This window comes from Sus scrofa, chromosome 4 (genome assembly GCF_054392235.1).
Source record: "Sus scrofa isolate SSC_HxYL_T2T_F1_AM1 chromosome 4, Sscrofa_HxYL_maternal_Yorkshire_Landrace_v2.0, whole genome shotgun sequence".
Classification (NCBI taxonomy): Eukaryota; Metazoa; Chordata; class Mammalia; order Artiodactyla; family Suidae; genus Sus; species Sus scrofa.
The window spans coordinates 116,263,974-116,287,553 of NC_139386.1; the positions used below are offsets into that span (position 1 = coordinate 116,263,974).

A 23,580-nucleotide genomic window follows, 5' to 3' on the forward strand; every position below is an offset into this window, starting at 1 on the left:
CAATTGATATGGAAAAGGCATTTGACAAAATCAAACACCCTTTGATGATAAAAACTCAGGAGACTGAGAATAGAAGGAAACTTCCTCAGCATGGTGAAGATCGCTTATGTAAAACCCAAGCTAACATCATACTCAGTGGTGAATGACTTTCTCCCTAATGAGATCAGGAACAAACACAGGGGTGCCTGCTTTCACCACTACTATTCAGCATTTATTAGAAGTTCTAGCCAGAGCAGTTAGATCAGAAAATGAAATAAATTGGAAAGGAAGAAGTAAAGCTATCTCTATTCGCAAATGGCATGAGTAAGATATGTATATAATCATGAAGAATTCACAAAATTACTAGGACTTTATAAAAAAGTTCAGCAAAGTTGCATGGTACAAGGTCACCACATAAAATTCAGTTGTTTTTGGGTACATCAGCAATGAACAATTAGAAAAGGAAATTAAGGAGTTCCCGTTGTGGCGCAGTGGTTAACAAATCCGACTAGGAACCATGAGGTTGCAGGTTCGGTCCCTGGCCTTGCTCTGTGGGTTAAGGATCTGGCGTTGCCGTGAGCTGTGGTGTAGGTCGCAGACCCGGCTCGGATCCCGCGTTGCTGTGGCTCTGGCCTGGGCCGGTGGCTACAGCTCCAATTGGACCCCTAGCCTGGGAACCTCCATATGCCGTGGGAACGGCCCAAGAAATAGCAAAAAGACAAAAAAAAAAAAAAAAAAAAAAAAGAAATTAAGAAAGCAATTTCACTTAAGATAGTGTATAAAAGGATAAATTACCTGGGAAGAAATTAAGGAGGTTAAAGACATATATTGAAATCTACAAAACATTGCTGAAAGAAATTAAAGATCTAAATAAATGGAAAGACATTCTTTGTTCATGGAGAGGAAGATTTAATACTGTTAAGATGTCAGTACTACCCAATATGATTTACAGATTTCATGTAATTCCTATAAATATTTCACAACCTCTTTTGCAATAATGGAAAAACCAATACTCAAATTCTTATAGAATTGCAGGGTTCTTTGAATAGCCAAAACAATCTTGAAAAAAGGAAGAAGAAAGTTGTAGGACTCACACTTCATAATTTCAAAACTTGCTACAAAACTACAAAAACTGAGAGTTCCCATTGTGGCTCAGTGGGTTGTGAGCCTGATTAGTATCCATGAGGATGTGGGCTTGATCCCTGGCCCCACTCAGCGGGTTAAGGATCCTGCGTTGCCATGAGCTGTGGTCTAGGCGGCAGCTGCAGCTCCAATTCAACCCCTAGCGTGGGAACTTCCATATGCCACAAGTCTGGCCCTGAAAAAAAAAAAAAAAAAAAAAAACCTACAGAAATCAAAACTGTGTGGTACATTTAGAAGAACAGGCGTATACACCAATGGAATAAATTTGAGAGACCAGAAGTAATACTGTTTATCAGTAGCCAAGTGATTTTGATTTTGATTTTATTATTTTTTTGCTTTTTAGAGCCACACTTGCTGCATATGGAGGTTCCTAGGCTAGGGGTTAAATCTGAGCTACAGCTGCTGGCCTGCACCACAGCCACAGCAATGCCAGATCTGAGCCACATCTTTGACCTACACTGCAGCTCACGGCAACGCCACATCCTTAACCCACTGAGCAATACCAGGGATCGAACCTGCAACCTGGTGGATCCTAGTTAGGTTCCTTAACTGCTGAGCCACGAAGGTAACTCCCGCCAGTTGATTTTTGACAAGGGTGTCGAGTGCATTCAGTGGGGAAACAAACTAAATGGATCATGCTAGGAGTTCCCATTGTGGCTCAGTGGGTTAAGAACACGACTAGTATTCCATGAGGATGCAGGGTTTGATCCCTGCCTCATTCATTGGGTTAAGGATCTGGCATTGCTGTGAGCTATGGTGGAGGTCAAAGACACAGCTTGGATCCCTTGTTGCTATGTCTGTGGTGTAGGCTCGTAGCTACAGCTCCCTTTGGACTCCTAGCCTGGCAACTTCCTTATGCTTGCAGGCACAGCCCTAAAAAGAAAAAAAAATAAATAAAAAAGAGTCATGCTAGATCAACTGGATTTCCACATGCAAAAGAATGAAGTTGGACCTCTACCTCACACCTAAAAGCATAAAACTGTTAGAAGAAACCATAGGGGTAAATTTTCACAACCTTGGATTTTGTAGTGTGTTCTTAGGTATGATACCAAAAGCTTAAACCACAAATGTAAAAACTGATAAATTAGACTTAAAAACTTTTGTGCATCAAAGGACATTTTTAAAAAAGTGAAAAGACAGCCTACAGAATGGAAAAAAATATTTGTACATTGTTTATCTGGTAAAGGTTTAATATCTAGAAATGTAAAGAACTACTACAACTCAACAACAACAAAAAATCCAATTTGAAAAAGGACTTGAGGGAGTTCCTGTTGTGGTGCAGCGGAAACCAATCCAACTGGTATCCATGGGAATGTGGGTTTGATCCCTGGCTTCGCTCAGTGTGTTGGGGATCCAACGTTGCTGTGAGCTGTGGTGTAGGTAGCAGAGGCGGCTCAGATTTCAAGTTGCTGTGGCTATGGTGTAGGCCAGCAGCTGTAGCTCTGATTTGACCCTTAGCCTGGGAACTTCATATGCCACAAGTGTGGTCCTAAAAAGCAAAAAAAAAAGGACTTGAGTAGCCATTTCTCCAGATTGGCCAAATGTCTACAAATAAGTTCAGGAAAAAGATGCTTAACATCACTTGTCATTTGGGAAATGCAAATCAAAACCACTATGAAGTATAACTTCACAACTACTAGAATGGCTAAAATCAAAGCAGTGGAAAATAACATGTGTTGGTGAGGAAATAGAGAACTTTAAGCCTTCGTGCATTGCTAGTTGGGATGGAAAATGGTGCAAAAAGCAAAACATGGAATTACTGTATGACCTAGTAATTTCATTTCTAGGTATATACCCAAAGGCATTGAAAGCAAGGACTCAAACAGATACCTGTACATTCATGTTCATTGCAGCATTATTCACAGTAGCCAAGGTAGAAATAAGCCATGTCTATCCACTGGTTAATGGATAAACAGAAGTGATATATTCATACAATGGAATATTACTCAGCCATAAAAAGGAATGAAGTCTGACATATGTTATAACATGGAAGAATGTTGAAAAAAACATAGTGTTAAGTGAAATAAGCCAGCATAAAAGAATAACTATTGTATGATTCCATTTATATGAAGTATCTAGGATAGGTGAATTCATAGAGACAGAAAGTAGAATAAAGGTTAGCAGGGGCTTGAGGAAGAGGGAAATGGGGAGTTACTGCTTTATGGTTAATAGAATTGCTGTTTGGGGTGATGAAAATTTTAGGAAATAGAAAATAGTGATAGTTGCACAACATGAACGTAATGCTACTGAATTGTACAATTAAAAATGGTTTAAAATGGAGTTCTGTCGTGGCACAGCGGAAATGAATCCAACTAGGAACTATGAGGTTGCGGGTTTGATCCCTGGCCTTGCTCAGTGGGTAAGGATCTGGTGTTGCCATGAGCTGTGGTGTATGTTGCAGACACAGCTCAGATCTGGCATTGCTGTGGCTCTGGCGTAGGCCGGCAGCAACAGCTCCAATTAGATCCCTGGCCTGGGAACCTCCATATGCTGCAGGTGCGGCCCTGAAAAGACAAAAGACAAAAAAAAAAAAAAAAACAGTTAAAATGACAATTTTTTTTTTTTTTTAATTTTTGTCTTTTTGCCATTTCTTGGGCCTCTCTCATGGCATATGGAGGTTCCAGGCTAGGTGTCTAATCAGAGCTGTAGCTGCCGGCCTACGCCACAGCTACAGCAACACCAGATCTGAGCCGTGTCTGCAACCTACACCACAGCTCACAGCAACACTGGATCCTTAACCCACTGAGCGAGGCCAGGGATCGAAACCACAACCTCATGGTTCCTAGTTGGATTCGTTAACCACTGCGCCATGACGGGAACTCCCTAAAATGACAATTTTTATATTTATTTTATCACAATGAAGATTTTTTTTAAAAAAGGACATGCAGATAATTTTATCTCAGTTATTGCTATAAGTTGTTGCTATAAGAAATAGAGGAGGATTGTTACTACTTTCTGGAAAATGGAGACAGTTTCAGCTTTAGTTAGTGATACAAGACTCTTGGTTAAGCTCATTGTCATTGCTGGCCAATTTTAAAGATGACTGATTTGTTCTCACATACCCATATAATGTGATTAGACTCCAGCTTGGAAGAAAGAGTCTTTCTTGGCCAATGTTGGAATTCACTAAAATATCTAAGTTGTATAAGTTGAGTGCTATGCAGTTATTTTAGAAGAGTGAAGTAGGAATTTTGGGACTGCTAGGTTTAACACCTTCTTGTGAAAGACCGTTTAAAAACTGAATTAAAGTATTGCTTTTGAGGGAAATTTTACATACATTTCCCTCCAGAATAACCTATTAAATCACTTACATTCTTTTTTTTTTTTTTTTTTTTTTTTGTCTTTTTACCATTTCTTGGGCCGCTTCTGCAGCATATGGAGGGTCCCAGGCTAGGGGTCGAATCGGAGCTGTAGCTGCCAGCCTATGCCAGAGCCACAGCAACACGGGATCCGAGCTACATCTGCAACCTACACTACAGCTCATGGCCAATGCCAGATCCTTAACCAGCACTGAGCATGGCCAGGGATCAAACCCGCAACCTCATGGTTCCTAGTCGGATTCGCTAACCACTGAGCCACGACGGGAACTCCACATTCTTTTTTTTTCTTTTTAGGGCCGCACGCATGGCATACGGAAGTTCCCAGGCTAAGGGTTGTATTGGAGCTACAGCTGCCGGCCCGCACCACAGCCACAGTAACTGGGGATCCAAGCCACATCTGCGAACCTACACCACAGCTCATGGCAACGCTGGATCCTTAATCCTCTGATCAAGGCCAGGGATTGAATCTGCATCCTCATGGATACTAGTTGGATTCATTACTGCTGAGTCACAATGGGAACTCCACGTCCTTAAGTGTGTTGGACAAGGTTAATATTGTGCGTATTAAATATTAATGCTCAGTAAGTATTTTTTTTCCAAAAAATAGACAGGTTTGTGTTAGGCTTTATCTGCATTTGTATTCTCTATCCATGTCTCCCATGTGACCACTATAATTTTTGTTTATTTGTTTGTTTGTTTTTTGGCTGTGCCCACAGCATGTTCCTGGGCCAGGGACTGAACCCGAGCCGCAGCAGCAATCTGAGCCATAGGAGTGACTAAGTCAGATCCTTAGTCTGCAGCCCCCCAAGTGATTTGTATTTATTTGGTGTTAGGGATCCAGGATGACCATCCATTCTGGCCAGTCTCTTGCTGTGGAATAGAGCAAGTCAGCTGATCTACTGACTTAACAGTCAGCTGTTAAGATTCAGGATACAATGTTATTTTTCAGAGCCAATGTATTACATATTTTCTGATTGTTAATTATTGCTGTCTGTATGTTTTATTCAGCACTTGTGGAAGTTGCTGTTGAGTGGTGACATATTCGATCATAGTCTGCTCAAATATATTATTTTTCTAATTTTTTTAAGCTTCGAGATTCAACAGAACAATTTCAAGAGTATTATAGGCAGAGATTACGCTACCAGCAGCATCTAGAACAGAAGGAGCAACAGCGACAGATATACCAACAGATGCTGCTTGAAGGAGGTGTGAATCAGGAGGATGGGCCTGATCAGCAGCAAAACCTTACTGAACAATTCCTTAATCGGTCAGTCTTTCAGTCACTTTTTCACATATAAGGAATTATTTAAAAGCTATTACGAGCATGCAGTAACTGCTACTTTTCATGTATCATTTGAAATTTTCAAGCTTTTTAAGTGTTTCAAGTAGTGTGAAGTGACAACTCCTACTTACAGTGTTCTCAGGGCTCATCTAGTTTTGTTCTTCCCTTCAAATGGCCTTTCACATCTAAGCCATGGGAGCAGAGTGTGTGGGAGTTTCAGCACAGCCGGCTGGAAGCAGGCTGCTTCTGGATCCAGCCCTGTCCCTGGGTGGCTGAGGACCCAGGGGAAGTTCCTTACCTTCCATTTGCTTGTTTCCTGTCTGCTTCACATGATTGCATGAGGATTGAATGAGCTCATCTCTGTGACGTGCTTAGAATAGCACCTGGCCTGTAGTGAGCACTCTACTGAGTGTCAGCTGTTATTTTTATTGTTATTTTGAAAGCCTAAACTTTCAGATTCTGTTGAATTTAGTATATTAAAATGATTCTTTCTTATAATCTCTGACAAGACAGTATGAACTGATTTTTAATTATAGGAAGTAAATACATGGTAAAGTGTTTTTATTTTTTAGAAATCAACAAACTGGAATAGGTGTATTTAAATGAGCAAGGGTTGTTGGAAGATTGAGTTGATATATATAAACAGTTACTCAGAATAATTTCTGCCATGTGGGAGATATGCTGTAAATGTTGGCTTTCATCCTGATTCTAATCAGGCAGTGCAGTGGTGACTGTCTTTACTTGGAGCAGTAATATTGGAAGTAATTTGCTTGACACTGTGGGTTGTGCAAGTCAGTGAGCCTGAAACTGATGCTGTCTTCAAACCTTCACACAGGGAATGTTTATATTGTCATCTAGAGTCCAGGTAATCCTCTGAACATTCAATTTGAGGGTCTTTTTCTTACCACCTCTGATCAAGTTGGTGGCTTATCATAATTGTCCCAATTTGATGAATTGCTACTTCTGGTTCTTGGAAGTCATGTTCTGTATAGCAGGATGTCCTACTGTACAGCACAGGGAACTACATCCAGTCTCCTGGGGATAGACCATAATAGACAATAATACTTAAAAAAAAAGAATACATATATTTATGACTGAGTCATAATGAAAGTCATGGTTGCGATTTGACTTTCTGATCATTTTATTTTTTTTAATTTTTTGTCTTTTTTGTCCTTTTTTAGGGCTGCACCCGTGGCATATGGAGGCTCCCAGGCTAGGGGTCTAATCAGAGCTACAGCTGCTGGCCTACACCACAGCCACGGCAACGCGGGATCCGAGCTGTGTCTGCAACCTACACCATAGCTCACGGCAACGCTGGATCGTTAACCCACTGAGCAAGGGTAGTGATCGAACCTGCATCTTCATGGATGCTAGTTGGGTTTGTTAACCACTGAGACACTACAGGAACTCCTGATCTCAATTTCTTTAGAGATTAGAATTTAAAATTACATTAAAGGTAAGTATGTTACAAAAATCCATAGGATAACAGGGTTTGTTATAAATGTAAATAGTTGTTTATCCATAAGACAACCAGGTCTACTATAAATATGAATGAATGTTATCCTAGGCCTTTGTAAATTAGTTTTATGAATTATGTTTTTCTCATCTATTGTGTTTTCTAATTCTTTAATATAATACTTTTATTCAATCCTTTTTTTCTAGATCCTCAGTTTTATGTGTCTGAGCCTGTACCAGGACATTAAAGTACCTGACTGATATGAAGGATGAATTGAATAGATAGAATCTATAAATTAAAACATACTCCCCCCCTTAATGTTTTAGTCTTCCAAATCATTCTAGCAGTAGAGCTTAGTTTCCAGATTTAAATTTTACTTCTTAGAATAAGGCAAAGAAAGAGGAGGAGAAATAAAGAGTCCTGTTATATAGCAGATCTTATTGAAAAAAATCAACTAAAGCATGATAGGATTATTAACGGTACTGTATCACTACTTTATACCTCTTGATATTTTGTTTGTTATTAATAATTGGCACTTATTATAGGCATATTCCGCCCCTTCCCTATGCTTCCCACTTCTGGAGTCAAAATGATATTAGCATTTCCCAAATTTATTTGACCTCAGGCTGTTTTTTTTTTTTTTTTTTAAATGGGAAGCATTTCACTGTATTAGTTTCACAGAAACTTAGAAATGCTGCCTAGTTAAAATTTTTAACTGATATTTAGTAATGGATGGCAGTTCTTTTAATATTGAACTGCTCTGTTAGTCTTTTTAAAGCCCTGAACACACACGTGCCTACACACATACAGGAACACCAATTTGTAAAAAATATTTTATTGGAGTATAGTTAATTTACACCACAGTGTTAGTTTCAGGTGTACAGCAAAGTGATTCAGTTATACATAAATCCATTCTTTTTCAGATTATTTTCCCATATAGCTTATTTCAGAATATTGAGTAATGTTCCCCGTGCTATAAGTAGGTCCTGGTTGGTTATCTATTTTATATAGTAGTGTGTATATGTTAATCCCAAACTCCTAATTTATCCCTCCTCCCTCCTCTAACATTTCCTCTTTGGTAACCATAAGTTTGTTTTTGAAATCTGTGAGTCTGTTTCTGTGTTTTTTGGTTTTTTTTTTTTCTTTTTGCTATTTCTTTGGGCCGCTCCCGCGGCATATGGAGGTTCCCAGGCTAGGGGTCGAATCAGAGCTGTAGCCCCCGGCCTACGCCAGAGCCACAGCAACGCAGGATCCGAGCCACGTCTGCAACCTATACCACTTGTCATGGCAACGCCCGATGTTAACCCACTGAGCAAGAGCAGGGACCAAACCCTCAACCTCATGGTTCCTAGTTGGGATTCGTTAACCACTGCGCCACGATGGGAACTCCTGTTTCTGTTTTATAAAGAAGTTTGTTTGTATCATTTAAAAAATTTGATTCCATATTTATATCATACAATATTTGTCTTTCTTTTTCTGACTTAGTTCGCTTATTATGATAACCTCTAGTTGCATCTGTGTTTTTGCAAATAGTATTATTTCGTTCTTTTTTATGGCTGAGTAATATAATTCCATTGTATATATGTACCACATTTTTTTTTTTTTTTGTCTTTCTGCCTTTTCTAGAGCCCCACCTGCAGCATATGGAGGTTCCCAGGCTAGGGGGTCAAATTGGAGCTGTAGCCACCGGCCTACGCCAGAGCCACAGCAACATGGGATCCGAGCCATGCCTGCGACCTACACCACAGCTCATGGCAATGCCAGATCCTTAATCCACTGAGCGGTACCAGGGATCGAACTGGCAACCTCATGGTTCCTAGTCAGATTCGTTAACCACTGAGCCATGAAGAGAACTCCAATGTACCACATTTTATTTATCCTTTCCTCTGTTGATGGACTTTTAGGTTGCTTCCATGTTTTGGCTATTGTAAATAGTACTGCAGTGAACATTGCGGTGTGCGTGTATCTTTTTTTTTTGTCTTTTTGCCATTTCTTGGGCAGCTCTCGCGGCGTATGTCTTTTTGCCATTTCTCGCAGCTCTCCCAGGCTAGGGGTCTAATCGGAGCTGTAGCCACCGGCCTACGCCAGAGCCACAGCAACGTGGGATCCGAGCCGCGTCTGCAACCTACACCACAGCTCACGGCAACGACGGATCTTTAACCCACTGAGCAAGAGCGGGGATCGAACCCGCAACCTCATGGTTCCTAGTTGGATTCGTTAACCACTGCGCCACGACGGGAACTCCCTGCATGTATCTTTTTGAATTATAGTTTTGTCTGGATATATGCCCAGGAGTGGGATTGCTGGATCCTACGGTAGTTCTAGTTTTAGTTTTTTAAGAAATCTCCATACTGTTCTCCATAATGGTTGTATTAATTTACATTCCCACCAACAGTGCAGGGGGTTCCCTTTTCTCCACACCCTCTCCAGCATTTTTTGTAGACTTTTTGATGATGGCTGTTCTGATCAGTTTGAGATGACACCTCATTGTAGTTTTCATTGCATTTTTCTAAACAACAAACACTAATGTTTAATGCAGGAAAGTTAGAAAATACAATGAGTCACGAACACCTCTTAGTAATCACATCTGTTGTGTAGTCCTCTGTCATATTAAGTCTAGGTTGGAGAAAGGGATACCGAGGCCAGTTCTAGTCTAAATCTTAAGAGAGTCTGACAACTTCCTCTGTGCCCTTTGGAGCCCTGAGTCTCCCATAGGGCATAAGGCTACCGTGATATAGGGAGACTGGCAGTGAGGGAAAGGCCCTGAGGCTGACTTGTTTTGCTCCCTGTTTTAGCTCCCTAGTGCCTAGATTAGAGCCTGACAAATAGTCTTTATAGAATGAATAAATGAATGAATGAATGTGTGAATAATAGGGTTGCCACTTGCCTTTGTTCTAACATGGACTGCTTTAGTTGTCCATTTCCTAATTGATAAGATATTACTAGACAGATGAAATAAAAATGCTTGTTTTGTTGGTGAGAAACTTGGTAGTGGTTATTTTTATTGATTATTTTGGGAAATTATTTCAAGTTGAAAATTGAACCAAAGTTACACTAGAGAAGAAACAGATTTTTTTTTTTCTGTTTTTATGGTAAAAGGTGCTTTTAGGAGTTTCCGTCTGGCTCAGTGGTTAACGAATCCGACTAAGAACCATGAGGTTGCGGGTTCATCCCTGCCCTTGCTCAGTGGGTTAAGGATCCGGTGTTGCCGTGAGCTGTGGTGTAGATTGCAGACATGGCTCAGATCCCATGTTGCTGTGGCTGTGGTGTAGGCCAGCGGCTACAGCTCCGATTCGACCCCTAGCCTTAGAACCTCCATATGCTGTGGGAGTGGCCCTAGAAAAGGCAAAAAGACCAAAAGAAGACCCCCCCCCCAAAAAGGTGCTTTTAAAAAGTCAGTGATACCCATTATGTTTATCTCCTTTACAGTGGTTTTACTGTAGGAAGATTTTGATCTTCTTTCAGTTTCTTGGTTATGTCTTAAGCTGATGATGGTAATTTTTGGTACTAAACTTGTCATATATTATATGTGCATGTATTTAGCATATTTTATATGTTAGGAAAATGATTACATTTTTATTTTAATATAATTGCGTTGTTTTATGTTGTAGGTCCATTCAGAAGCTTGGTGAATTAAATATTGGAATGGATAGTCTGGGTAATGAGGTACCAGCACTCAGCCAGCAATGTAATGGGAACAAAGGCGATGGATCTAATAATTCTTCTATAACTAGTTTCTCTACACCACCCCAAGATTCTGGTCAGAGAGTAACACATGATCCTTCAAATATTCACACAAGCACGCCTCGAAATCCTGGATCAACAAATCACATACCTTTTCTTGAGGAATCACCTTGTGGAAACCAAATGTAAGTGCTTTACGTGTAAAACCTGGAAGTGTTAACTTTATACTAATCAAAAGAAACATAGAAAGCTGAACTTCTCTTTGGAGCCTTACAAATGGAAGTTTTTACAGTTCATTACATAGATTTTTTTTCCCAGTGTGCCCTCATTTATCTATATTCACTTCTACTAACTTCTGAATCTCTTAATAGTCTTTATTCTCCTATTTTCCTTTTTGCTTTCCTACCACCATCGAGACAATTCTGGTGTTTTTATGAGCCATTTTACTCAGAGATCATGTAGTTTTAGGGTTTATCCTCTCCCCAGTTTTTTTTTTCCTTGTCATTGGTATCTTTCAACAAATAATCTTTTAATTCACAGACCTCTGGGCACAAGAAGATGTCTTAGGACATGGCGGAATGAACACAGCAAGACAGTCTTGGCAACTCTAGCAGTTATAGCAATTGAGCCTACTTGCATATTTATGTTTTCGCTAGTCAGAGAAAATTTCATCATGCTCTCATTAGTAAACAATTGTTAATTTATGCAATGGGAATACTTGAGCATTTTCTTCATCTATTATAATATTAAAACATCATTTTATCTTCTTTTTTTTATTTTTATTTTTTTGTCTTTTCCAGGGCTACACCCGTGGCATATGGAGGTTCCCAGGCTAGGGGTCGAATCAGAGCCACAGCCACAGCAACGTGGGATCCAAGCTACATCTGTGACCTACACCATAGCTCATGGCAATGCTGGATCCTTAACCCACTGAGCAAGAGCAGGGATGAACCCGCAACCTCATGGTTCCTAGTTGGATTCGTTAACCACTGAGCCATGACGGGAACTCCATTTTTTTCACATTTTTAATATTTTTGGTAAGATTCTTATTTTTTCAAAACTTTTTGTTTTTCATGGTGAGAATAATTGCCTTATTTTTGGTGTGGGTGTGTATGTGTGCAGATGCTTAGTTTTCTTGCTACCTATCACTAAACTATCTGCAGATGCAGTGACAGACTGTAAGATCACTAAACTCCTCATTACAGTTAAAAAAAAAAATCAAGTTTTGGGAGTTCCCATTGTGGCTCAGTGGTTAGCGAATCCGACTAGGAACCATGAGGTTGCGGGTTCGATCCCTGGCCTTGTTCAGTGGGTTAAGGATCTGGCATTGCCGTGAGCTGTGGTGTAGGTTGCAGACGTGGTTCGGATCTGGCCTTGCTGTGGTTGTGGTGTAGACCAGCAGCTACAGCTCCGATCAGACCCCTAGCCTGGGAACCTCCATATGCCTCGGGTGCGGCCCTGGAAAAGACAAAATAAATAAATAAATAAATCAAGTATTTTCTCTCTCATTTTTCACCCCTGGTTCATTATTCCTCCTGATTCATTTTATTTTTTCCCCCCATTTAAACATAATTTATGTACATTTATGGCTTTATACAGTAATAGCAGAGATTGGTCTTGTGTCTGTAAGTAGTACATCAGTGACATCAGGCACTTCGCAGTATCGGAATTCGAGTGTGGAATCTGCACTGTTCCTAAACATGAGCAATGAAATGTGGGAGGGTGTGACTACGTCCTCACGGGACTGACCTGGTCACACCTGGCCCCACTGCCAGGCCGTGCACCCTGCTTAAGGAAGAGGCCGAGAGTAATGCTAGGCTGCTCGTTTGCCTAAACCACCATGCATCTTTTACTGAATGATTCCTTCTAAATTGAAACCACAAGAGAAACTTGTTGTTTAAAAGTCAGCTATAAATTAAGAACTCTTAGGAGCTGAGTGTAGCAATTTCCAGTTGGGGTTTAAGGGTTGGGGATGAGGAGTGTCCTGTTTCATTTTATATTCATTGCTTCTGGACCAGTTTATTCAGGCCTGGAGAGTCCTGGGACTTCCCTTCACCATTCTCCTGGGAATTTCCTATGCCTCTTCCCTGTATTAAATCCCTTGATTTCAGGATCTCATGTAGTTTCCTTAAAAAGGGGTACCTCAGGGGTGAAGTTTCTGAGACCTTGCCTGTCTAAATAAATATTCCACATTTGACTTGTTAGTATAGCTGAGTATAGAATTCAAGGATGGCAATTATTCCTCAGAGTTTCAAAGACATTCCTGCACATTTCAGTGTTTTTATTGAGAAGTCTGATGCTCTTGTGACCTGATCCTTTTGTGTGAGGACTGCAGCTTTTTCCACTCTGGAATTTTTTAGAACTTTGTCTTCCTTGATGTTCTAAAACTCCATGATGCTATTCATCAGAGGAGATCTATTTTCCCCCTTCTCTCCTTCTTTCCTCCCTCCCTCCCTCCCTCCCTCCTTCCTTCCCTTCCTTCCTTCCTTTGCCTTGCCCATGGCATGCAGAAGTTCTGGGGCCAGGGATCAAACCTGTGCCACAGCTATGACACCTGAGCCCTAGCAGTGAAAATGCCCATCCTTAACCTGCTGGGCCACCAGGGAACTCTTATTTTCCTTCATTTTGCTGGATAATTTGTGGGCTCTTTTAAGATGGAGACTTAAATTCTGGATTTTTTTTTTTTTTAAGGCCACACCCTTGGCATATGGAAGTTCCTAGGCTAGGGATCGAGTCACAAGCCATGGCCACCAGCCCACACCGCAGCAACACCAGATTTGAGCCGCATCTGCGACCTATGCTGCAGCTTGTGGCAATGGTAGATCCTTAACCCACTGAGCAAGGCCAGGGATTGAACCCCAATCCCCATAGATACTATCTGGTTTTGTTCTTAACCCACTGAGCCATAATGGGAACTCTCAAGTTCTGGAATATTGAAAACATATTTATGTAGCAGTTTCTTCATCTCTGTTTATTATTGATTACTTTTTTCTGCTATCATTTTTACTCTTTTAGCTCTTTCTTATTCTCTGAATATCTATTTAAAAAAAAAAATTCCTTTGGCCACACCCATGGCATGTGGAAGTTCCGGGCTGGGGAATGAATCAGAGCCATAGAGGTGACCTGAGCCACAGCAGTGACAATGCCAGATCCTTAACCTGCTGAGCCACCTGGGAATTCCATTTTTTTTTTTTTTAATGGCTGCACCTGCAGCATATGGAAGTTCCTGGGCCATATGGGATTGAATTTGAGCTGCAGCTGTGACCTACGCTGCAGCTGTGGCAACGCCAGATCTTTTTAACCCTTTGCGTTGGGCTGTGGATTGAACCACAGCGACCAGGGCTGCTGCAGTCGGATTCCTAACCCAGTGCACCACAGCAGAACTACCTTGGAAACAATTTTTAATAGATATTTTTCTTGTTTCCTAGATTCATTATTTTCTCTTATATTTCTAAAGATTTTAATTTTGTTTTTGTAGCTTTTGTTTCCTGAATTGCCTCCCTTCTTCCACCTTCCTTTTCTTGTTTGTTTTAGGCTCTGGTTTTTATTTAGGAAGCTTTCTTCAAGCATTGGGCTATTTGTAAAAGTGAAGCATTAAAAAAATACCAATTGAAGGATGGGATGCATTTATGGATGCATCTGTTTACCTGTTGGCCTCACAAAAGCATTAAGTAAAAACATGGTTTTATTGTGGGACCCTCAACTGTCAAGTTTCTGTTAGTCTTTTCTCTTGGGCCAGATTATTTTTCTGAAGAACAGTCCAGGTTCTTGCCTGGGGTGGAATTTAAGCCAGCGACCAGGATTCTGGAACTCAGCAGAGGAAAGGTACTCTACATCTCACTATAAAATTTGTGATCTTTGACTTAATCTCTTTTCCCGAAAGGCCTCTCATTGCTTCCTTACAACCAGCTATGCTTTGTGTGATAAAGTCTAGAGCCTCTTAACAAATGGTTCCATAAAGTCACTTAGACTGGGATCAGTGAGGTTCATTTGTCCCCCTGCAATATTAGTGATTGAAGGGATAAATTAATTAAGTTTCTGTTTTTGTTTTGTTTTTGTCTTTTTTTGGTCTTTTTAGGGCTACACCCTAGGCATATGGAGGTTCCCTGGTAGGGGTCCAATCCAAGCTGTAGCTGCCGGCCTGCGCCAGAGCCACAGCAATGCCAGACCTGAGCCATGTCTTTGAACTATAACACAGCTCACGGCACACCAGAGCCTTAACCTGCTGAGCGAGGCCAGGGATTGAACCCGCATCCTCATGGATGCTAGTCGTGTTCGTTAACTGCTGAACCACGACAGGAAATCCAATTTAGTTTCTGTTTTGATATTCAGAGTAAACTCTGCTTGAATTTCTGTTCTAACAGCTCATCATCTGAACATTCAGTCATTAAGCCAACTCTTGGAGATTCTTCAGGGAGTCTATCAAGATCAAGAGGGGAAGAGGTAATACTTTGGGGAAAAAGGTTTCATTGTTTTTATATTTACTTGCAACTCTTGTCAAGAAATGCTCAATTTAAAAAACCATTTTTAGAAGTAGTCCTTATTAATAACTAGTATTAGTAATAATACTGCTAGTTATCTCAAGATAGTAGAGCTTTCACTGAGTGAAGTGGAGGCATTGCCTGAGAAATCACGTTTGAGAGTATTCGTATTAATGGTCCAATGGTGATCAGGGCACATAAGTTAGGGCTGTGCCACTCCTCTCCGAACCCTGTGATTAACCAGTTAAGATATTATTTTGGGTTTCTCACCAGTGCATTTGTTTTTCGTGTTGAAACCAGATATCCTTCCCTAACTAGTATACGCCTTCACTGTATCTTATTTTCTCTAATTCAAAGCTTAACCTCATAAACAAAATTATTATTTCAAGTTCTTGTGGGGCCAGACTGGTAACATAAAGGAGTAAAGTTGACTATTTTTGTGATAAACATCTAGGAATATTTATACCTTTCACAAAGAAATATGCTGGCCTAGTGTTTCCAGCTAGAAAGTTAGATTTTTATATGAAACCTATTTTTTAAATGACAACAAATTAGAAAATTAAATACACTGGAGAATAGCAATAAGTTAATTGCGGCTTTGCTGATTCTGCTTTAAAGCAACCCTTAGTAATTATTATTAATGTGCTGTTGGCCATTTAAGCCGTTAGTCTTTCTCCCTTTTTGTCCTCCCTACCCAGGCTATTCATTTGATAGTGACCTTTCTCATATATGGATTAATGGAAAATGTAGTATTTCTAGTCAAATAAATTCATAGGAGTAATATAAGAATTCAATTTGGTTCCGTAGGGCAAACACAGTGTGATATATGGGGTTTGTCTCCTGTTCCCTCGTGAGGAGGTGCTGCATGAGTACATGACAGTTTGGGCTGGGAGATGCACAATCTTTTCACTGATGTAATCACTCTGGGTTTGAGAGCTCTTAGCGTACAGCCAGAGCTCTAGTGATTTGCCTTTTGGGTTTGAATGTCAGGGTTATACCCAAAGACAGGGTAGGTTAGGCACCACATCCAGCCTGCAGGGCCCCGTTCCAGGTCCAGGGTCCAGTCTTGGTCAGGGTAGCTGGATGGTTTCAGATGATGCCAACAGGAGGAGTCCCCAGAGCTTTTATGCAGAGCTTCTTCAGAGTCCCTTCCTCAGAAGAGGGCTGTGAACAGGTTGACAGTGTAAAATAAAAATGAGGCTGAAACTAAATATTCTGATTAAAATCATTTTTACAGTTTTAAAGGTTTTTTGGTTTTTGTTTGTTTGTTTGTTTGTTTTTTTAGGGCTGTACATGTGGCATATGGAAGTTCCCAGGCTAGGGGTCGAATCACAGCTGCAGCTGCTGGCCTTTACCACAGCAATGCGGGATCCAATCCTTGTCTGCGATCTACACCACAGCTGATGGAAACACCAGATCCTTAACCTACTGAGCGAGGCCAGGGATCAAAGCTGCGTCCTTATGGATACTAGTCAGATTCGTTTCCACTGAGCCACGACGAGAACGACATTTTTACAATTTTAAAACGGTATTTTATGGACGTCTCCTGTGGCACAGCAGGTTAAAAATCCGATGTTATCACTGCAGTGGCCCAGGTCACTGCTGCTGCTCGGTTTGATCCCTGGCCCGAGTGTGTCCATATACCACAGGTGTGACCAAAAAAAGAAAGGGTATTTTACGATTTTAGTTAGGAATATTAAAGTGTTTGTTGCTGGAAAGAATGGCAACCTTTTTCTTTTACCCTAAATGGATTAAATAATATTGTTTTATATTTCCTACATTTAGAAATATGAATGATATTCTTTTGTTTTGTGAGAACTGTATATGTGGGCTTTTTTCCTTGACAGTTATAGAGACTTTAATATGGGAATGCATATTCTTATATTTTATTTTAGTAAGTGAAGAAAAACTTAATGTCTGTGAGCTATTTGAGCTTAGTTTAGCAATGTGTAGCAAAAATTTTAAAATTGGGCTTAATTTGGATTTGCCATTCAAAAGAATGTGTGATAGTAGGAAGTGAACATAATATTGTAAAGTGAATACTGCAGTTCAAATGAGTTTAAAATGGGAAGAAGATGAATTCTTTCAAATTAAATTTTTTTAAAGGTTGACTTTCATATTCATTCTTTCCATAGGATGACAAATCAAAAAAGCAGTTTGTTTGTATTAATACCCTAGAAGACACACAAGCTGTCAGAGCAGTGGCATTTCATCCAGGTGGTGGTTTATATGCTGTTGGTTCAAATTCAAAAACTCTGAGAGTTTGTGCCTATCCAGACGTAATTGATCCAAGGTAAGGATACTGCCATTCTTGCTTTAGTTTTTTAATTTAGCTCTCTGACTTTTTTAAGAATTACCATTCAGTAGTGTTTAACTTTTATTTCCTTTTATTTTATTTATTTTTTAAAATCTTTTTAGGGCCGTACCCGCAGCATATGGAAGCTCCCAGACGAGGGTTCGAATTGGAGCTGTAGCTGCCAGCCTACGCCTCAGCCACAGCCATGTCAGATCTGAGCCTTGTCTTTGACCTACACCACAGCTCACAGCAACACCAGATCCTTAACCCACTGAGCGAGGCCAGGGATCGAACCCGCTTCCTCTTGGACACCAATTGGGTTTGTTATTGCTGAGCCACAATGGGAACTCCTCCTTTCCTTTTGTTAAGCTTTTACATTTTTATTTTCAATACTTAGGAAATATACATACAAATCATCAATTAACTTTATAAGTTGTCTTTTATAAAATGTTTTTGATTAGGCCATTGTTTACTCGGTAGTCTAGTTTTCTATATTTCTATGTTTTTTGTTAATATTCTCTTAATCTGAAAGATCTTTATAAACTAGTTAAATTACAAAATAATGCTATTTATAGACTTGGAGAACATTAAAAATGTTTTAATCTAATAGCTTCAAAGAAATGCTATGTTACACTAAGTGAAATTGCTCATATTTGACCATTTTGACCTCGAAAGATCCAGTTTTCATTTGGTGAACTAAACTATGATTTTATATTCTTGTTTTAACAGATTATGGGATTCGAAAATAAGGGATATATCTTTAAAGGCATTTGTTATCAGAAAGGGGCATATGATCGTCTCTACTAAGTGTAATTCTTTAAAGTTAACAAGAAAGCAAATACCACAGCTATAACTTCACAGAGAACTGAATTTGAACGCTTTACTCTTTGATTAGATACTCTTTTTGTCCATTTATTTTTTTTAAATTTTATTTTTTAAGGTTTTTTTTTTTTTTTTGGTCTTTTCTAGGGCCACGCCGGTGGCATATGGAAGTTCTCCGGCTAGGGGTCTAATTGGAGCTGTAGCCTCTGGCCTACACCAGAGCCACAGCAATGGGGGATCCGAGCCACATCTGTGACCTACTCCACAGCTCATGGCAACACCGGATCCTTAACCCTCTGAGCGAGGCCAGGGATCAAACCTGAAACCTCATGGTTCCTAGCCGGATTCTTTAACCTCTGAGCCACGATGGGAACTCCTATTTTTTAAATTTTTTAGAGTTGATTTATAATGTTGTGCCAATTTCTGCCGTACAGTAAAGTGACCCAGTCCTACAGATATGTGCATTCCCTTTCTTGTATTATCTTCCATCGTGGTCTATCCCAGCAGACTGGGTATAAGTTCCCTGTGCTATACAGTAGGACCTCATTGCTTACCCATTCTTTTTTTTTAAGATTTTTATTTTTCCTATTATAGTTGATTTCTGAGACCAGCTCAGCAGGTGAGGGCTTGAAGAACAGGTGCTATGAAACTTAAGAAAAAAGTTAACATAAAACAAGACACAGAGACATTTATCTTCATTAAAGGTGGGAAGGGGGGGCTCAAGGTCTCAGGGACCAAGAGCACTGCCTCAAGCAACCACACTGCTTTTATTGTGCTCTTTAGGATTATATCAAGTGTGGAGGGGGTTGTATGTGCAGGATATAATTCTTTTATTATTTTAATAAGTTCTTTTATTATTGTAAACGTCACATAGCTGGTAGATGGTTAAGCTTTTATTCTGACCTTTAGGCATTTAACAGTCATTAGCATTGAGGAAGCTTAGCGTTAGCTGTCTATGCATAGCATCTAGAGGATCATCTTTGTGCTTCTGCAAAGGGCATGCCTATCTGAGACAACACGTTGTGCCTAGGTTTGCACCTCGTTCTCCTTGCTGATGCATATTCTGCTAACAACCGCTCATAAACCTCCTGGGGGCCATGAGGTTCCTCTTTCTTTTATTTTAACTGGACGTATCAAGCTATGCAAACAGTGTGCCAATCTGTACAGGTCCCCTGCTTATCTTTTTGACTTTTCTAGGGCCACTCCTGTGGCATATGGAGGTTCCCAGGCTAGGGGTCTAATCGGAGCTGTAGCCACAGCCTACACCAGAGCCACAGCAACGCAGGATCCGAACCGGTCTGCTACCTACACCACAGCTCACGGCAACGTCAGATCGTTAACCCACTGAGCGAAGCGAGGGATCGAACCCGCAACCTCATGGTTCCTAGTCAGATTCGTTAACCACTGCGCCACGATGGGAACTCCAGGTCTTTGTTTTTAAGCTTAAGTCATTTACCCACACTGCAGCTGGACCACTGCTTCTCTGCTGCAGCCCCACAGACTCTTCCATGCTGCATGCTGCCTGGTACTCTCCCTCCTGTATATATATATATATTTTGTCTTTTCCAGGGCTGCACCCTCAGCATATGGAGGTTCCCAGGCTAGGAGTCCAATCAGAGCTATAGCCACAAGCCTATGCCAGAGCCACAGCAACTCGGGATCCGAGCCATGTCTGTGACCTACACCACAGCTCACTGCAACGCCAGATCCTTAACCCACTGATTGAGGCCAGGGATCGAACCCGCAACCTCATGGTTCCTAGTCAGATTCGTTAAGCACTGAGCCACGACGGAAACTCCTCTCCCTACTGTATTTTATCTTCGCTGAAGCAGTTCTCTTGCCTTCATCTTTTTCTGTAATAGTTCTCCCTGTCCCTTACAGCCTAGTACTTAATTCTGGACTAGACCAGAGCGTTTATACATGCTTTACTGTATGTGCGTAGACGTGAAACATCTACCTCTGCCAGATGCTAATTCAACTCACTGGACAGAGTGCTTGATGCTTTTATTTTTTGTCTATTCTTTGGCTTCACCTGGCTCCAGGCAGTTGCTCATGTTATATGTTTGATAAACGTTTATTGAACATTTTGAGATTTTTCTTGTTTCCTGAGGTAAGACTGTGTTGCTATAAACTTCCCTCTTAAAACTGCTTTTGCTGAGTCCTGTTGGTTTTGGATCATCGTGTTTTCATTTTCATTTTTCTCTAGGAATTTTCAGAAATTTCCTCTGATTTCTTCAGTGATTCATTGGGAACATATTGTTTAGCCTCTATGTATGAACCTTTTGAATTTGGAAGCATTCTTAGCTCTTTTAAAAATTCTTTTGTGTTTCCGAGTTAAGATCCGTGAAAAATATATGAAATGAAGACTTTTAAAAAATATCTTGTTCCTGGAGTTCCCATTGTGGCGCAGCAGAAACTAATCAGACTAGCATCCATGAGGACACAGGTTCGCTCCCTGACCTCGCTCAGTGGGTTAAGGATCCAGCTTTGCCATGAGCTGTGGTGTAGGTCACAGATGTGGCTCGGATCTGGCATTGCTGTGGCTGTGGTGTAGGCTGGCAGCAACAGCTCCTATTCGACCCCTAGCCTAGGAATCTCCATGTGCTGCTAGTGCAGCCCTAAAGAGCAAAAAAAAAAAAAAAATCCTGTGCCCAATGTGGTCTATAGTAAGAGTTAAGATTAATATAACAGTGGTTAACAATTTGACTTTTGGATTTTAAATAGGCTTTAAATGTATTCCTTCTAAGATATGGACTATTGTTATTAACATGTTGTCTGATACTCCTTTTGTTCCCTCCCTCAAGAGCAACCAACCATAATATAGAACATCACATTAATTACCTTTAGTAAGCAAGAAATTGAAATATTTCTTACAATTTTTCTTCTTAGTGCACACGACATCCCTAAGCAACCAGTGGTACGTTTTAAAAGGAATAAACATCACAAAGGATCCATCTACTGTGTGGCCTGGAGTCCTTGTGGACAGTTACTAGCGACAGGATCAAATGACAAATACGTCAAAGTGCTGCCTTTCAATGCAGAGACTTGTAATGCAACAGGTAGGGGCCGAGTATGGAAGCAGTAGCTTGCCAGTGTGTTCTTTGTTTCCCAGTGTGTGTATCTCTGATACAGCTCTGTATTGTTTTTAGTAAAATCCAAGAATATAGCTCTAAGAACTTTTTTTTTACAAATTGCTTGCTTGCATTCGTGAGGCATTGTTCTTTTTTATTAAGTGCTTACAAGTGGTCAGGTGGTGTCTAATCCTCAGAAAATTATGGTTATCAGAAGACTTAACTTTTAGCTTCCACAGTTGTATTAGTGAATCTTTTCCAAGGAGTACCTGTTTTCTCTTTCATTTTCTTTTGGGGTAAAAGCCAAGAATGTTTCAGTGCTGATGATAACTGAGTCAGTATTTTGATTTCTTGAAAGTTTTTATTCAGTAAAATGAAATTGCTTGTTCTGTCAACCCCAAAATGAAAATATAAACCATACCTTTCTACCATTACTCTTGGTCAGTTTTGGAGGCAGTTTAGCAATCTCAAGTTAGCACAGTAAGTTGAGCAGCGTCTTTTTTTAAAATTCTTATTGCTGTTTCAGGACCAGATCTGGAATTTAGTATGCATGATGGGACGATTAGAGACTTGGCATTTATGGAAGGCCCAGAAAGTGGTGGAGCTATTCTGATAAGTGCCGGAGCAGGGGACTGTAACATTTATACAACTGACTGTCAAAGAGGACAGGGCCTTCACGCTCTGAGTGGACATACCGGTATGTGCGATCAGTCTCAGGTGCTGCCCTTCTTTTTGGTCATCCTGTGCTTTCCCCAGCTCTGCATTTTCATACTTGCATCAAAAAGGATTTCTTTAGGACAGGAAATTTTTATTTCAAAAATCTAAATTGTGAACTTTGGATAACAGCACAGTGATGATAGCTAACAATTTCCTATGTGCTGATAAATCCTTTACTTCTACACCTAATTCCTTAATTTAATCCTCACAACAACCTTTTGAGGCCATAAATTCTATTCTCCATCTTATACATGAAAAAAAGCAAAGCCTGAAAAGGCCAAATGACTAGCCCATTACCTTACTGCTAAACATCCGGAACTGATGTATGACTCTAAGTCTCTCCTTCTCAAAGCTGGTGATCTGATCCCATAGTCCTGTCCTTCCTCTGTGGAAGATTTGCTATAATTTTCCAATGATGATATTTTCAGTATTACGATGTCCTAAAATATTGACTTGCCAAAAAGATTGTTTGTATAGTGTAGTTTTGATGTTCGTTCTACTGAACTTTAATTTTTTTTAAATTGCCAGTATATTTGATATATGTGGAAAATCTCTACCACACAATATTTGAATAACTAGATTAAACATGCCCAACAATAAGGAGTACTTAGGAGTTCCTGTCGTAGCTCAGCAGTAATGAACCCAACTGGTATCCATGAGGACACGGGTTCAATCCCTGGCCTTGCTCAGTGGGTTAAGGATCCTGCATTGCTGTGGCTGTGGTGTAGCCGGCAGCTGTAGCTCTGATTTGACCCCTATCCTGGGAAATTTCATATGTCACAGGTGCTGCCCTAAAAAGACCAAAAAAAAAAAAAAAAAAAAAGAAAGAGGACTTAGCTTTGAATGTGTTACAGAAAAATACTTTTCACAGTAATAACTGAGCATATGATCTTTTATAGGGCATATTTTAGCACTTTATACTTGGAGTGGCTGGATGATTGCATCTGGTTCCCAAGATAAGACTGTTAGGTTCTGGGATCTTCGAGTACCAAGCTGTGTTCGTGTTGTTGGCACAACATTCCATGGAACTGGTAGGTTTTTCTGGAATCTAAATAAATTTTTATGAGCAAGAAACTTTATAAATTGCACCTGCTGCTTCACCCCTACAATACATGTTAAAAAAAATAGACACTGTAATTCAACTATAATGGAAAAAATAAAAATCATAAAAAAGCAAAAAACAAAAAAATTAGAAACAATGTAAAACAAATTTTATTGATTACTTTAAATCTTACAAAATGCTTTCATCTGCTGCTTTATTTTTAAAAATAATACTCAATTGGAGTTCCCATTGTGGCTCAGCAGGACCCAGTGTTGTTCCCTGTGAGG

General features: G+C 40.1%; 1 protein-coding gene across 11 annotated transcripts in view; it reads left to right on the forward strand.

Annotated features, from left to right (window-relative positions):
* The window catches only part of WDR47 (WD repeat domain 47), a 70,087-nt gene that overhangs the window by 38,788 nt on the left and 7,719 nt on the right, over positions 1–23,580 (forward strand). For 10 of the 11 annotated variants that reach the window (XM_085023759.1, XM_085023754.1, XM_001926649.8 and 7 more), the window contains 7 exons: positions 5,531–5,709; positions 10,792–11,049; positions 15,229–15,307; positions 17,481–17,638; positions 21,353–21,522; positions 22,061–22,231; positions 23,151–23,282. In XM_085023759.1, coding sequence (XP_084879885.1) covers positions 5,531–5,709; positions 10,792–11,049; positions 15,229–15,307; positions 17,481–17,638; positions 21,353–21,522; positions 22,061–22,231; positions 23,151–23,282 — 1,147 coding nt within the window. Of the gene's footprint in view, positions 1–5,530; positions 5,710–10,791; positions 11,078–12,331; positions 13,377–13,578; positions 13,919–15,228; positions 15,308–17,480; positions 17,639–21,352; positions 21,523–22,060; positions 22,232–23,150; positions 23,283–23,580 lie in introns of those variants that run through there. The other variant, XR_014844589.1, reaches the window with a different exon arrangement.